At 42.5% G+C, this 16,818-nt stretch overlaps 1 protein-coding gene across 5 annotated transcripts in view; it reads right to left on the reverse strand.

Annotated features, from left to right (window-relative positions):
* The window catches only part of LOC147632877 (uncharacterized), a 127,320-nt gene extending 111,941 nt beyond the window's left edge, over window positions 1–15,379 (reverse strand). For 2 of the 5 annotated variants that reach the window (XM_086807784.1, XM_086807783.1), the window contains exons 1-2: window positions 15,074–15,378; window positions 14,654–14,700 (exon numbers count right to left, since the gene is read on the reverse strand). In XM_086807784.1, the coding sequence (XP_086663910.1) occupies window positions 14,654–14,700; window positions 15,074–15,343 (317 nt within the window). In that variant the 5' untranslated portion in view covers window positions 15,344–15,378. Of the gene's footprint in view, window positions 1–14,653; window positions 14,701–15,073 lie in introns of all 5 variants that reach the window. The other 3 variants (XM_086807786.1, XM_086807785.1, XM_086807787.1) reach the window with 3 other exon arrangements.
* Window positions 15,380–16,818: the final 1,439 nt, after the last annotated feature.

Genomic DNA, 16,818 nt, shown 5'->3' on the forward strand with positions numbered 1-16,818 from the left:
CTGAATTTATAGAGTTTACATCCACAAGATGCCAAGCATCTAATCCCACTGATCTCTACTTGATTCACTCCACCTCTTTTGCTTGATTCTCTCCACCTCTTCAATTTTCCCAGAATATTTCAACACATCCTAGAACTTCTCATGCTACCCTTTATTCTCTCCCATTAGATACCTCTCACCTTTTCACTGCTTCTCACTCATTTACAGATTCTCTATTACAGCCTCTTGCTAAGGGCTTATTCTCGCACACACCCATTCACTTGTATATTTCAACAATGTTGAGCATGATGCTGTAGCTCCCGTAGATCAAGATAAGATTGATTCCTTAAGTGAATATGCTTATTGTTTTGCTGATTCACTACCAGGACAGTTACCCCTAGAGAGGCCAGAGGATCATTGTATTGACATAATCCCTAGGAGCTCTCCTCCTAACCGACCTCCTTATAGGATGAGTACTGCCCAACAAGAGGAAATCATGACTCAAGTAAATGATTTACTTGAGAAAGGGTTGATAAGGCCAAGTTTTTCGCCTTATTGTTCTCCAGTTTTACTTGTGCAGAAAAAGGATGGGACATACAGGATGTGTGTTCATTATAGGACCCTTAACAAGATTACTATCAAGAACACGTTTCTGATTCCTCGAATCGATGATGTTCTTGATAAACTTGAGGAGGCTGCTTGTTTCAATCGCATTGATCTTAAGAGTGGTCACAATCAGATTCGAGTGGTACCTCAAGATGTGCACAAAACGGCTTTTCGAACATCATTTGGATTATATGAGTGTTTGGTTGTGCCATTTGGACTTACGAATGCTCCCGCCACTTTCAATAGAATGATGTACAAAATTTTTAGACCTCACCGCAAGTTCACGAGAACTTTCTTTGATGATATTATCATTTTCTCAAAGAGTGAGGCTGAACATAAAGAGCATCTTGCCGTTGTTTTTGAAGAGCTAAGGAAACATAAGCTTTTCATGAATGGGAAGAAGAAATTCTTCTTGTCAGAAATTCACTATTTAGGACACATTGTTTCCAAGGATGGAGTACGCATGGATCCCGCAAAGATTCAAGCAATCAAGGATTGGCCAGAACTGCAGAATGTGCATCAAGCTAGCAGTTTTATTGGTTTATGCTCGTACTATAGTCGATTCATTTGACACTTTGTTTCTTAGCTTCACCGTTACATAATCTAACGAAGAAGAAAGTAGCATTCCGTTGGTCGAAACCCGAAAAGACAGCTTTTCAGAAGTTGAAGGATGCCATCATATCACGGCCAGTTCTCATTATTCCAGATTTTCATAGACCTTTTGTGGTCGAGTGTGATGCATGTGGAGATTGTTTGGGGGCTATTTTGAACCAAGAGGGAGATGCAGTGGCTTTTGAACGACGCCACCTGCAACATGCGGAATTGTATTTGCAAGTTTATGAGAAAGAGTTGTTAGCCGTTATTCATGCCCTTCAAACATGGAAGCATTATCTTTTGGGGACTGAATTTATGGTAAAAACAAACCACCAGAGTTTACGACACTTTCTTACACAACCTAAACTCTCGGAAAAGCATTTAAGGTGGACAAACTTCTTGTCCATGTTCCATTTTCAGATTTTGCATAACCCGCCGTTCAAGAAGAATTTGGTGGCGGATGCTTTGTCACGCAGGCCACAAGTGCATACCATAACTACCGCCTACCATCAGGACTTATCAGGGATGCCAGATATGTATGCTTTGGACACAGATTTATGTATACTTTGGACACAGATTTTCAGCTTATTTGGGCTAATTTGAATCATGGTACTACTGTCCAATCTTATCCGATTAGAGATGGGTTTCTGATGATGCAGAATCATATTTGTGTAGTGCGTGAATGACGCCAAAAGGTTATGGAAGAGTGTCATGCTCCGCCATATGCTGGTCATCATGGTATAGTGTGTCAGAAAGTCAAGTTTGACAGACACAAGACACCTAGTTTGCTTCAACCCTTACCCATTCCCCAAGAACCATGGGAAAGCATTGCTATGGATTTCATTATGGATCTGCCGAAATCGGCACATGAAAATGATGCTATACAGACTATTATAGATCGTTTTAGCAAACAAGCACACTTTATTCCTTTGAGGAAACATCATGGCATGTTGAAGTCTATTGTGGGGAATAGAGATCCTCGGACTACCAGTTTATTTTGGCGAGCATTGTTTGATAATATGGGCACAAAGTTGAGCTTTTCATCAGCTTGTCATCCTCAGACGGATGGTCAGCGTGAAATAGCAAATTGAGCTATGCTTGACTTGCTCAAATGTTATGTATCTGAGCAGAAGTCAGATTGGGAAAAGTATTTACCATTGGTTGAATTTGCATATAATAACACAGTGTATTCTTCAACTAATAAGGCTCCGTTTGAGATAGTCTATGGCAAGGTGGTGCTTCCACCTATCTTACGAACAAAAGATGAAATCTTTGCAGCAAATGAGTATGTCCGTGATTTGGATACTACATTTGCACAGGTTCGGACAGCCACAGAAAGATCTCAAGCTAAGCAAAAAAAGGCAGCTAACAAATACAGGCGAAAGGTGGTTTTCAAGGAAGGTGTTTGGGTATTACTAAAGTTTGAGAAAGCACGTCTTCGGAAGTGGCCAAGTAAGGAAGGCCGGTTTCCTAAGCTTTCAAACAGGTATTATGGGCCATTCAAAATTTTACAGAAAATAAAGGAAGTGGCATATAGATTGGTATTGCTCGATCACTGGAAAATACACAATGCCTTTCATATCAGTTTGCGGAGGACTTATGTGGGGCCGCCTCCTATGAAACCAGTTTTGGAAGATCCACCTGAAGTGGATGAACTTCAAGAGGTATTGCAACCTGAGCAGATAGTTTTTCATAAAGAGCGCAAGCATGCAGGTGCCAAGCTAGTGCACAGGTATCTTGTGAAGTTTCAAAACTATTCAGCTATGGATGCAAAATGGATGGACGAGGATTATTTTGCGGATTATCTTGAACTTCTGAAGGCCCACTTGGAAGCTTTTCAGTTGCGGTCAACTACTTAGAAGCAAGGAGGAATGTCACAAAATTCCTTACAGCTTCTATTTTTTTCTGTTGTTCATGTGGAGCCTAACATGACATACATGTATGGCTGGTGTAGCCTGACATGGTGTGTCTGTGTGGCATATGGAGCCTGACATGACAGTACATGTATGGCTGGTGTAGCCTGACATGATAGTACATGTGTGGCTTGTGGGGCCTAACACGGTGTACATGTATGGCCATGGAGCTTGACATGATGAAAGTCTCTGGGACTAGCTATCTTGGAGATCTTGTGTATTTATGTTCTGGGAAGGTTCCGGAAGGATCATGAGCCCTGGATAATTTTTCGGATACAACTGAGCAGATGGGTGTTTCTTCCAATATATTTGCACTCATGTGTGTGCATGACTTTGATTTTATCTTTGGATGACTTGTCTTGTTTGCCTAGACAATGTCTGAGATTTCTGCCTGTGTTGTCCATGGGACCGAGGACGCCTGGGCACCCTGTGGACGTGTATGTGTACACCTGTTTGGGACTGACAGGTGGTCTACATGTGTTTTGCAGGTGGTAAGTATTCCCAAAAACTCAATTTACAGCTTTATGAGTTCACATGTTAATAATTATGGGTGCAGGTTCACTCTCACTTATAAGTGACTAGACAACTTATAAGTGAGTACACATTGAGCAGGACTTATTTAATACACGTGACGGCCAAAGACCGGGCACTGGACATTATTTGGACCTCCTTCATGTAGGTGCCCCTTTCTGGACCAAAAAAGCACACGTGTGGACTATTTTCAACGGGGAAGTCTCTATTATTGACAAAAACTCCAGATTGGAGGGGGGCGCAATCTTTTTAGGGTGCATGAGGGTTGGTCGGCTGGTTTTCAACCTGTTGGCAAGTTTCTGCAGCCATCCATCGCGACTGAAGTTCACCGGATGCATGGAAGAAGCTGGCCGACTCCTTCTGCATGTTCTCCCTTGCTGGCCGGCGGATTTACAACTTGAATAGAGGGGTTAAAAACAGGGAGGAAGAGCTGGTCGTGGGCTTCTAGACAGTTTTCTTTCTGACTGGAGGTTTGCAGGCTTGTGTACAACTACTGGTCGCTTTCTTCTCTGGCTACTAAGGACTGGTCGACTGCTGAAAACAGCCTTTGAGGGCTGGTCGACTTGCTCTATGAGCCAGACAGGAGGAAGATGATGATGTTGAGTTGTCCCGGGCTGATGTGGGAGTGCTATGGGCTGTCCATAGTTGTCCTGCATGTGCTTGGTGCCGGGAATGCTCACTTGTGCTGAGAATTGTCAGCAAATTCAGATTATGTGATGTTTTCTTGTTTTCATATTGTATTGGAAGAAACAGGTGCAGCCAATGGTGAACCCTGGGCACCCACAAAGTTGTATATTGGAAGCAGACTCCTTTTTGGTAATCTAACCATAAGGGGGGGGGGGGGGGGGGGGGGGGGGGGCGGGGGGAGGTCAGCCCATCTTCTGGCCCCTAGTGTGGTGTACTGTGCAGATTTGTCATCTTGTTTTATCTGGCATGCTTATGTGTATTTTCAGATTTCATGATTGATTAGATTTTCCGTGTTCAATTGCCCCTTCCGTTTACAGAGGGTCTTAACCCTGGTTAGCCTTGGGACGTAACATACTTCCCCCCTTAAGAAGCATTGATGTCCTCAACAATGAATTCGGGGAATCGACTCTTTAAACTACGCACTGACTCCCACGTAGCCTCGACCTCAAACCATCCCTTCCACTTGATCAAGTACTCTGAATAAACGGTATACCGAGACAGTTAAGTACGTTGATCCAGAACCAACTCGGGCTCTAAGGGAATATACCTAGTCATATCCTCAAGGTTAGAGATCTCCTCCATTGTGATAATCTCATCACCTTCACCAAGACGTTCCTTTAAACGACTCATGTGAAAAAAAAGGTGAATCTTGATTCCAGAAGGAAGTGCTAACCAATAGCCTACCTCACTAATCTTCTTTGTGAACTCATAAGGACGACAACACCGAGAAGACAGCTTGTAAACCTTACCAGTTCTCATCGTTTTTGAGTCCTTTGGAACTTTAAGATACACCCACATACCCTCTTGTAAGGCTCTAGGGGTTCGTCGTTGATTGGCATAAAACTGAGTGCGATCTTGAGCACTCTTTACGCTTTCCCTTGCAATTTTCAGCATGTCTTGCATATCTTGCAAGAAGTTCACTGTTGATTGTAATTTGGCTCCCCTTAGCCCAACGGCTATGGGTGACTTTGGTTGATAACCATACATAAGCATGAATGGGCTATAACCAGTAGCCGCATGCTTACTGCTATTATAAGCAAACTCAATCTGTGGGAGATACCTTTCCCACTCAGACTCTTTCTTGGAGACATACGCCCTAAACATATCCTCCATAGTCTGGTTAGTCCTCTCCGTCTGACCATCCGACTTAGGATGATCCGAAGATGACATACTCAAGCGTGTTTCCAATTTAGAAAATATGGATTGCTGGGATTGTGCAGTGAATTTGGGATCCCTATCAATGAATCTCCTCAGGAAATCCATAAAGCTTGTACAACTGCTCCATAAAGAGCTGAGCCAACTAGTGACTCTTCACCGTGAACTTAGTAGGGATAAATCTTGCCATTTTCGTCAATCGGTCTACAACAACTCAAATTGAGTCATGGCTCCTATTAGTCCGGGGTAATCCAACCACCATCGAGATACTTTGCCATTTGTTCTCAGGAATTTGCAAAGGATGTAACAACCCACCAGCTGTAAGCCTTTCAGCTTTGTTCAGCTGGCACTGGGAACACTTCCGCACATAATCCTCAACAAAGGACTTCATGCACGGCCAGTGGAAATGCCGGCCAACCAAGGCTAAGGTTCTATGTAAGCCCGGGTGCCCCGCACTAGGTGCGTCATGGCACTCATACAATATCAAAATTTGGACGTCCAAATCACCGGGCACACACCTTGATATCCTTGAACAATAATCCACCTCTAATGGAATACTTTTCCAATATCTTTCTCTCAACAGCACTCACAAGAGTGTCCAGAACACTCGGATCTCGCAAGCTGCTTTCGGCCTGGACCAATTGCCAGACTCGACCAAAATGGGAATCTTATTGGCAACGCCCTTTGAGAGACAGATAAAAGTCAGTCATTATCTCAACAAAAGAGATAGCATTGACCTCCGGGATCCTACTAAGGGAATCAGCAACCCGATTGGTTGTTCCCCTACTGTAATAAAGTAGGAACTTTATTCAATAGGGTTAATAATGGGACAAGTCCATGTATAAAAGAGGGGACTTGGACCATGGTTGTAACTTTTGATGATCATTTTTAGAAATGGAAACTTATGTTTCTTGGAGCTCATGGCTTCTCTCTTGGCTTGTGGAAGGCTATTTCCATTCTCTTGGTGAGAGACTAAACACACTTAGGCATCATGTTTACATGGTGATTACTCATATTTTTCATGCATTACATCCCTTCATTCCAATTGGTATCAGAGCTCTTGATTTTGATCATGGGCATGCATGGGTTGTTGGGAAAATTTGCTTGAAAATTTGAGTTTCTTTTAATTTTTTTTCTCATTTTCTTGTAATCCTTGAGTGATTCTTGACAAATCTTCTCTAATCTTGCTTAATCTCATGGATATGGTAAGCATTTCATGAAAATTGCTTGAATTTTGAGTGATTTTGGCCAATTTTGCCATTTTTGGACCAAATTTTGAACCTCTGGACCAAAAATTTGGGGCAGTAGGGCCAAAACTTAGGGCAAGTGACTAATTGCAATTAATTTTTCTGCTAATCACGTTTAGTAATCATCTTCTTCTTCCTCAAGCTTTCCATAGCCATGGGATGCTCTTCCTTTACCCGTTTTGATGCCAAACCTTAGGGTTTTTGTAGAGCTTCTTAAGATCTTTCATTTGAGCCTCTTTCTTGCAAATTTTTTCTCAAGATTTGGGAGCTTGTGAACCTTTCTCCATGGCTGAAAGTTGAGCTTTCATTGCCAAGTTCTACTCAACATAGATGGCTGCAAGCATCATATTATGGTGATTTCTTCTCTCAATGAGCATGGAGACTAGCAATGGGGCTGAATTTTCACTTCCACGTTGAATTTTTGGGCTGATTTTCGCTGATTTTCGTCGCCTCTTCCATGCCTCCTCCAAGCTATGAAGCTTAGCCACAAGCTTCATGAAGGATTGCTAAGTGTTTTAGCCCTTTTTGGTGAGATTTTGGGGAGCATTTCATGGCCAATGGAGAGGGAGAAATGGTGTTCTTTGGCTGCAAATCAGGAAGCAAAAAGAGGCTACGTTTTTCTTCAACAAGAGGCTTCTTCAACATTTTCTACCATTGAAGCTTTCCGGATGACATTGGTGACTGGTTTGATCAATTTCTTGCAAGTTTGAAGCATTTGGTGGAGCTTGGGAATGGATTAGGGTTGGACACATTCAAACTCCCCTAATTTTCAGAAATTAACCATTAAAGCTTGACCATTCACATGCCAATATTGCTTCTCCATGCATTATTGATGGCAATGGTGAAAGGAATTGATTCCACATGAGCTTGGCCAATTCATAGATCACATTTTGGGGGATTTTCTTCATTATGTCTCATTTGGCATGCCATTGATGGAATAGCAAGCTTATGCAATGTTTTTGGAGTCCCTCATGCTCATCTTGATGCCATATGGACACTATGGATGCTATACATAGCCATGCCAATGCTATGTTTTACACATGGGCATAAGAGAGCATAAGTTTTGGAAGCATGCATTTGTCAATATGATGTGAAAGGGATTGTTGGAATGCAATTGCAAATGCCTTGATTGTGGTTAACAAATGCTTATGCAAATGCCATGGTGAGGGCATTGTGAATTGTTGGTTTGTGTTGGAGCTTTTGGATGATGGATTGAGGCATGAGTCCATGCTTTATTGATGAGTTCTAAATTGTAAAAGGGCATGAGTCATGCTCAATACTTGTAAGCCAACAAACTTGTTCTATCATTTGATATTATCCACATCATTTTGTACCTACACTCACCATTGCTACCACTTCAAGTTTCTATAGAATCTAGCAATGTGTGAGGGTACCTTGGCATTGGTTGGAGAGGCCAAGGGGAGAATGGCTTGAACTCTTTGTGCCGTGATTGCCATGGTAAAGTGGTACAAAGGGGGATTAGGTACACCGGTGTGAAGAAATGGCCTCAACCTTCACCTTGGAGGAAAACTCGGTGAAGGGGTGAGAAGAGCTTGGCCGGGAGATCGGCAAGCTTCAACGCGCGTCCTCAACAATCCTCACCATCGACTTTGTGGATGCATTTGGGCAATGGGGCCCCTTTTCCGTCATATTGTGCGGATATTGCAAATGCTTTGATGGACAAAGAGTGCATATGATCTTTCATGACATTGTGGGATACAAAGAGTATTGCATTGTGATTTGAGAAGTTGCATTTTCATTTGAGATTTGATTCCAATTACAAAGGAGACTCTGGCGGAATTTTTCCAACAAGGGAGCCAAACAAGCTTATTGATTGGAGATTTACCCCATGGATACACTTGAAGAGTTATTCACAACTACCAAGGGGAGAAACACCAATCATTTGTAGCCGGATTGAGCTTTGGGACCGAATTTTGGGAATTTCTGGGATTTTACAAAACCCTAATTCAGTCCTAGGGTTTTTGGGATTAGGTCCGAGTGATTACACGACTCTATTCTACTCCTTGAGAGTTTTCAAATGAGCCATAGAACCCCTTAATCGGATATCACAATCTCGGTCAAAGTAGTCATGTTGACTTTCTGGTCAAAGTCAAACAGAATATACTTCCACTTTGACTGAATCAAAATGCTTTTAGGGGTAGGTTCTATCTTCCGTTAGCTTTCTATAGAGCCGTCAAAATCCTAATTCCGACATATATTTTGCGTTTTAGAGCCAAATTATTACTTTCAGCTGTCCTGCACAAACCCTAAAACAGAGAGTACTTACCCACACCTAATTCTTACTGTGTTCATTTGGGAGGATAGTAGACACCATTACCTACCCATAGAACCTTCTTTTGTCCAATTCCGACATCATTTGGGCATTCTACTAACATCTTGCATTTCTTCACTATGCCGAAGGGAAGACCACGCAAGGGTGGGGATGTTGTGCAAGAAATGATCATTGGTGATGAGGACATGGAAGGTAATATGGATGCAAGGGATGCATTCATCAATGAAGACAATGGGGGCAATGTACATAATCAAATTTCTCAAGGGACACAAGCGGCGGTTAACCATGACACCCTCATGCAAATGCTTGTACAACGGTTGGAGACCTTAGACTCCAAGCTTGATTCTCATTTTGAAACATTATCCTCACGGATTGGTGTGATGGAGGACAAGTTTGGGAAGTCTCAAGCACAAGAAAAGCATGGGAATTATGGTGACTATGAGCAAAGAAAAGGCAAGGGCATCTTGAATGAGGATTCCATGAAGGCCGTACAAGAGGATCCATTGGGAGCATCCACTCGGGGATTCATGGCGGATGCACGGAGACCTCTTGTCAGGGACATGTTTCCTCCTTCTTTTCATTCGGGTTTGTCTCACCTCAATGCATCAAAGGGTCCTACCTTTTCTAGGGCAATGCATTCAAGGGAAGAGGATGAGGTGTTTGTGAATGATGAGGAGATTGCACTCGATTGGAATCAAATGTCCTTTGCCCAAAGACAAAGGGATGCTCACGAGAAGTGGATGGAATTGTCGAATATCATCAAGAGGGATTACAAAGACTTTGCACAATTTATGGAGTCATACTCGAAGATGCAAAGATTCAAGCCCTCTACCCAACATGATAACCCATCCCACATATCTTCCAAGGATGTCAAAGACAAAATCTCACTATCAAAGTTCAAAGGTGACGGGTCATCTCCGCAAGAGTTGGAGGAGTGGGCTACCAAGCTTGACACCTATTTCCAACTTTACCCAAAAAGTGAGCGTGATATGGTACAATTTTCCTCCTTACATCTTGAAGATTATGCTCATCAATGGTGGAGGCACTTGGTCAAACAAGGAAACACGCCATCAACTTGGGAAGGATTGAAGCGGGAGATGAACTTGGCCTTCATTTCACCCTTAGTGCTCGACCGATACCATGAAGAATGGTATGAGCTTTCTCAAAAGGGGATGATGGTGAGAGGTTACATCAAGAGATTTTTGAAGCTTTCAATGTACGTGGAAGGCTTAAGTGAAGACATGAAGATGAAAAAGTTTGTGCATGGGCTTGAACACTTCATCAAGGCGGATGTGTCGGCTCAAAGGCCTAGCTCTCTCAAAGAAGCTATGAGGTTAGCCGAACTCTATGAGCCAAAGTACAAGAGGTCTCAGCCCATGACCTTCACCAAAGACACACTCAAACCAACCACTACTTCTTACAATTTTGGGAAAGGTCCTACCTCTACATTACCATCCTCTAATCCAAGAACTCCTACATCATTTGGGGGTGGACAGCCAAAGAATGGGATACATCAATTTGATGCCAAAAAGAGTAGTGACTTCATGAAGAAGAAGCCCTTTCAACCCTTCAAGAAGACTCAAAGAATGGATGATCCAAAGATTGAGGAGTTGAGAAGCAAAGGGCTATGTTTCAAGTGCAAAGAGAGGTGGTCACCCGGGCATGTGTGCAAATCAAAGAAGATTGTGGCCACTATGATCCTCATGGATGAGGAAGAGAACAAGGATGACTCTCATGACATTGAGGAATGGGAGGATTGCAATGAAGAAGCACATGAGGAGTCACTTGAAGACCATTCTTTCATCACGGAGGATGGTGAGTTTCCGTTTGATCCGGGAGGTGGAGTTAAGGAAAGCCTTGTGGACGGAGACATGCCTACCAATGCAAAAATTTCAGCTTGCATATGCTCTATCTCACAAGAGTTGTTGGCGGGTTGCAAGAACCCAAGCACACTAAGGTTGGTGGGGACCATCAATGGGAGGGTTGCACATATTCTTGTGGATTCCGGGAGCACTCATAGCTTCATCAACTCTAAATCCATCAACTCTCTCAAACTCAACACAAAGAAGACACCTACAACGTTCCAAGTGCAAGTGGCAAATGGGGAAAGTGAGAAGACTAGCTTGGTTTGCCCTTCTACAAAAGTGGTTTTATCCTCTTCATACACTTGGGAAGGTGATTTGGTGGTTTTGGATATGGGTCCCATCGACGTTATCATGGGGTGTGATTGGTTGGCTTCACTTGGTGACATTCACATGAACCTTCAACAAGGTTTCATGAGCTTTCTACATCATGGGCAACAAGTGGTACTTGCTGCAAATACACCTAAGAAGCTCTCTTTGATCACTCCAAGGCGACTCAAGAAAGAGATTAAGGCTTTTGGCACTATCTATGTGTTACATGTTACCCAAGAGGGGATGGAAGGCAGTGGACAGCACATAGATGAGGAAATGGCAACTCTTCTTAAGGAGTATGAAGATATTTTGCAAGTGCCAAAGAGTCTACCACCTAAGAGGGAGATTGACCATGCCATAGTACTTGAACCGAATGCAAAGGTTGTCAACAAGCCTCCTTACCGTTTGTCTAAGGTAGAAAGAGAGGAAGTGGCTAAGCAAGTGCAAGATTTGCTTGCTATGGGTCTTATTCAACCTTCACAATCTCCATTTGCATCTCCCGTTCTCTTGGTGAAGAAGAAGGATGGATCCTTTCGCAAGGTGAGATCATTTATGAGCCAGAGAGGGTTATTGGCAAGAGGACAAGAGAGTTGAGGAATCGGAATATTGATGAATACCTTGTCAAATGGAAGCAATTACCCATGGATGAGGCTACTTGGCAATCATTGGAGTATGTCCAACAACATGGCTTACTTGTGGATGACTTTCCGTGACCAAGTGGTATGGTTTACTTGAGCAAATTGGGTAATATGAGGAGAAGTATACATGCTGTAATTTCTGGACAGCTTTGGGAAGGTCTACTATTGGGCCTATTTTTCTACTCCAACAAGCTTCATGGCGTATCCTAATGAAAGATTATGATGTGGGTTACATATGGCTGAGTGTACATATCATTTTCAGCCCAATATATGGAGTCTAAATGAAGGATTTTCAAGGGTCTTCATCGACTAGAAGGGCTGTCATAACAGTCCCACTCATACACTTTGGGCTTGAAGCTTTGTGGACTTGTATACATCCGGATTTTCATTGTATATGTGCTTTGGATGTACTTGAGAACTCTTAACCACTTCCCATTGATTACATTAGAGTCTCATACTTTGAGATTGTACATGTTATTGATTTTGAGGACAAAATCTTTTGGAAGGGATGGTTTGTAATAAAGTAGGAACTTTATTCAATAGGGTTAATAATGGGACAAGTCCATGTATAAAAGAGGGGACTTGGACCATGGTTGTAACTTTTGATGATCATTTTTAGAAATGGAAACTTATGTTTCTTGGAGCTCATGGCTTCTCTCTTGGCTTGTGGAAGGCTATTTCCATTCTCTTGGTGAGAGACTAAACACACTTAGGCATCATGTTTACATGGTGATTACTCATATTTTTCATGCATTACATCCCTTCATTCCACCTACAGTAACGGATCTCAAAGTCAAACTCCTGCATGAGATCAACCCATCTGGCCTTCCGATCCCTCAGGTCAAACTGATCACAAATATACTTCAACGAAGGGTGATTTGTCCAGACTACAAATCGAGATCCATATAAATAGTCTCCAAATTTTCATCGCATGGACAATAGTCAAAAGTTCCTTTTCCTAGGTTGGGTACCTCATCTGTGTATCTAAAAGCTTTTTACTTTCAAATGCTACAAGCCTCCCATCCTGGAATAGAGCAACACCTATTGCATAATCGTTGGCATCCGTTTCAACCACAAAAGGTTTACTCGGATCCACAATCAACAACATAGGCGCCGAAGTAACAAGCTTCTTCAGTGCTCTAAAACACTAGTCCAACTTGTCACTACAAACCACCGGAGGACTTATCTTGCCTTTCTTGCTTCTCAACCCCTTTAAGAGTTCAGTCAAAGGGGCAGCAATCTTGGCATAAGCCTCGATGAACTTCCTGAAAAAGCCAGTGAATCCCAAAAAAGATTTCACTTGCCTAATCGTCTTTGGAATAGGCCATTCAAGGACCTTCAAATCTTTTCCGGATCAATCTTCACACCGTCAACAGTAATGACATGACCCAAATACAAGAGTTCCTGCTTCAAGAAGTCACATTTTGACTCCTTTGCATACAGCTTCTCTCATCTAAGAATCTCTAAGACAACTTTGAGATGCTGTATGTGTTCTTGCAATGACCTACTGTAAATCAGTATGTCATCCAAGAAGACAACAATCCACTTCCCCAGATATGGACGAAATAAATCGTTCATCATCAGCTGGAAAGTAGCAAGAGCATTAGACAACCCCAAAAGTTAGAGATTGCGAGGTTGTGTGACCTTGATTTGGTTTTGATTGTCTTTTGTTCCACAGAGACAGTCCTGTAGAATCAGTGGCTTGTGATTATGCTGGTTCCTATATAGGTAACTGCGTGGGGAAAGATCAGCCATATGTGAACCTTTTATTGGAATCAATTGTCCGATGTGGCTGGACTTTCCCAGATTCATTTCTGAGAGTGGAAATGTCTTAGGTGGGGAGGTATGTTATGTACCTAACGCTAACCACATGGTTAGTGGGGCCTAATCACGGGTTAGGGGACCCTGAGGAGGCTGTGATTACTTGGTTAAGGGTTATAAGTGTTATCCCATAAGTTATAGCTATTTATGAGTCAGCAGCTATTTATAGCTTGACTGAGGCTATATAAGTGGGGTGAGCTATTGGGTGGACTACCTGATTCTTTTCTATCCTACGGTGTACTTTTTATGCTGCTTATGTGTCCACGCAGGCTGCCCACCTGGTCGCCAATCCCATTCAGTTGATGCCAGTCCCTTGTATGGCCTATACAGCCTGTTCTGTCTCTGGGCTGTGCAGCCCTGCTAAGGTGTGCCTGCTATTTCCGTCTTGCACAAACCGATTGTCATGTTTGGTCCTAGACTTGTTCACGCTATGTCAAGCACCACCCGGCTATTGCTGTCCAAACACTTGTACAACTAATAAACCCCAATGGGTTGTATCTGTGTGCCAAACAATGCACTCACTGTGCAGGACAAGGCATTAACTGTATGGGAAAACACACCAATTGTTCTAACCTGATGGCAACCGGTGAGACCAGTCCCTAGAATATTGGCCTAATAAGCTGTCCAAACACTTGTACAACTAATAAATCCCAATGGGTAATGCACTCACTGTGCATTGTTCCACACACAGATACAACCCATGGGATAACACACCAACTGTTCTAACCTGATGCCAACACCGATGAGAGTCCCTAGACTCGACAAGGATTCACAACATGCTAAATGCTCATCCAAAAGATTCCTAACTGTGCACCCTTTAGTAAATGACCGCGTGGCACCCTAGTGCAACAGGTGCACCGGAGCGTGGGAAAAAAAAACAAGTGGCCGTTTTAAAATTCTAATGGTCACACTGAAGACTTATAATGAAGCTTTCCTAGATTGTAGCTCACATAGGGCAATGTTTTTAATTATAAAATAGTAGTATCAATGATGGAATTATACAGAAAAAGGGAACCTGCTAATTCGTCCAGACCCCTTGTGAGTCACCCCCAGCTTCAACACCTAGATGAGCCAAGTTCATGTATATCACGCTTCAGTTTTTGTTACCCCCCCCCCCCCCCCCCCCCCCCCCCCCCCCAAAAAAAAAAAAACACGCGCGCACGGTAAAAATCAAAAAAATAATAATAATAAGAACTCTGAAAATGCTACCAGCAGTTGAAACAGACCTACAGTTCGAGATGAAGTGAAACAACACAGGCGTCCTAAGCCAGTGTGCATAGAAGTGAAGCACAAGAAGAGCAAGCATACGGAAAGTAAGCATAAGATGAATTGGCGAATGGGGTAGGGCTGCTCCTACACCTAATACTCTCATGCCCATCAAAACCATTTTCATGGCTAGTGCAGATTTTCCATGCCAAAAAACAGTAAGGCTTACCAACTGTGCGGGATCCAGGGGGGGAGATTGAGCAGAGAAGAAGAGGTGAGCTGCGTCTTCTGAAAGGGCTTCATCTTCATCGTTCTCTTTGCATTCTTCTTGATTGTGTGCGATGGTGTAGAAGGAAGTAAACCCTTGGAAGAGCCAGTTCACGTGGGTACACATGGCGAGCTCGCAGGAAGAATCCTCGGAAGGGGGAGGGGGAACATACGGAAGAAGCCATGACTGGCACTTCAACCATTCGAAACGATCCATACCAAGCTGAATCATAGGTCGCCATTTCAAATTTTAAAGTATTCCAAGTGTTCAGAGTCATCGTGACGCTAAAAGAAAAAACAGATGTCATTAAAAACTCTCACACAACATTTCTCTATTATGAAAAAACTATTGCAAGAGACCTCAAGCTGCATCCATTTAAAAGAGTTCAAATCATCTTGATTCACCAACTGCAAGCAAAGGTCCCTTGTATCCCTTGGCCCCAACTAATAATATGTAGCAATTTCCACCTTCCAAGAGAGGAAACCTCGAGAAGCACTCGTTGACACCACCATTCTCAGGCAAACATATTCACCAAGATTTAAAAATAACATAATCACTCCTGCGTTGGCAAGCACACCACACACTCACACACACACACATATGCATGCATGCATGCATGGACACACAACATAGATCTTTGTATGCAACCTAAGAGACAAAGAGACATAGAGACAGAGAGATTACCTCCATTTATCAGCCTACCCAGCAGCTCTTTCACCTTCTCCATCTCTTTCTTTACTCTGCTCATCACCTCCTCAAAAAACACCCTAATAGTGCCCTTGCTAAGTACCATGAGTGCAATCCGAGAGAATATATCCTTGCTTTTTTGCATGAAGACCAACACATGAAGGTCAGTCTAGTTTGGTAAGAGACATCTCTGCAATATTCTATTTTCCAACAAGCATTGTCTAACAATCTCATCCTGGTTTGTTTGGCTATTCCTATGCTTCCACATTCGGGTCACTGCATTTAATGAAAGAGCCTCACAAACAACTCTCTCTCTCTCTCTCTCTCTCTCTCTCTCTCTCTCTCTCTCATGTTTATACACGCATACAAAAATTGCTTTGCTTAGGCGATCATGCATGTGTGTGTGTATATGTACGTACACATGTGATCCCATGGCTTTCAGCCCTGTACACTTTAGTGTTGAGGATGGGAGGGTGCAATTGTGGTAGAAAACACTTAGAGAGAAAGAGAAGTGCCTTCACTTGAGCTTTCCTCTCTCTAACAGAAAATCATACATCTATCAAAAACCATCATACTAAGAGAGAGACATACATCTCTCTCTCTCTCTCTCTCTCTCTCTCTCTCTCTCTCTCTCTCTCTCTATCTATCTATCTATATATATATATATATATATATATATATATATATCAAAAGGAACTTAGCATACTTCTCACCTTTTTCGAGTTGTGTGCACTATTTAAATGCCTAATGGTTTATCTGTTTTGAGAGAGATACAACAACATGTAGGATCATGAACTCTTCTCTTCTTAGATATAGTATAGTATAAATTACAAAACTTTCAAGAACACACTTCAAGAAATTGAAAAATCCCTTCCAAATTATATAGTCTACTTCGTTTGGGTGCCCTATTTGGGGAGTCGGGACCTAATTTTTCTTAATGGGAGGGTACCCAACTTACTTATCTCATGGGTGGAAGTCGTCAAAATTCAAAACCAACATGACATGTAACATATATACAT

The sequence above is a fragment of the Cibotium barometz genome, chromosome 13 (assembly GCF_041138505.1).
Source record: "Cibotium barometz isolate CiBa-2024 chromosome 13, ASM4113850v1, whole genome shotgun sequence".
NCBI lineage: Eukaryota > Viridiplantae > Streptophyta > Polypodiopsida > Cyatheales > Cibotiaceae > Cibotium > Cibotium barometz.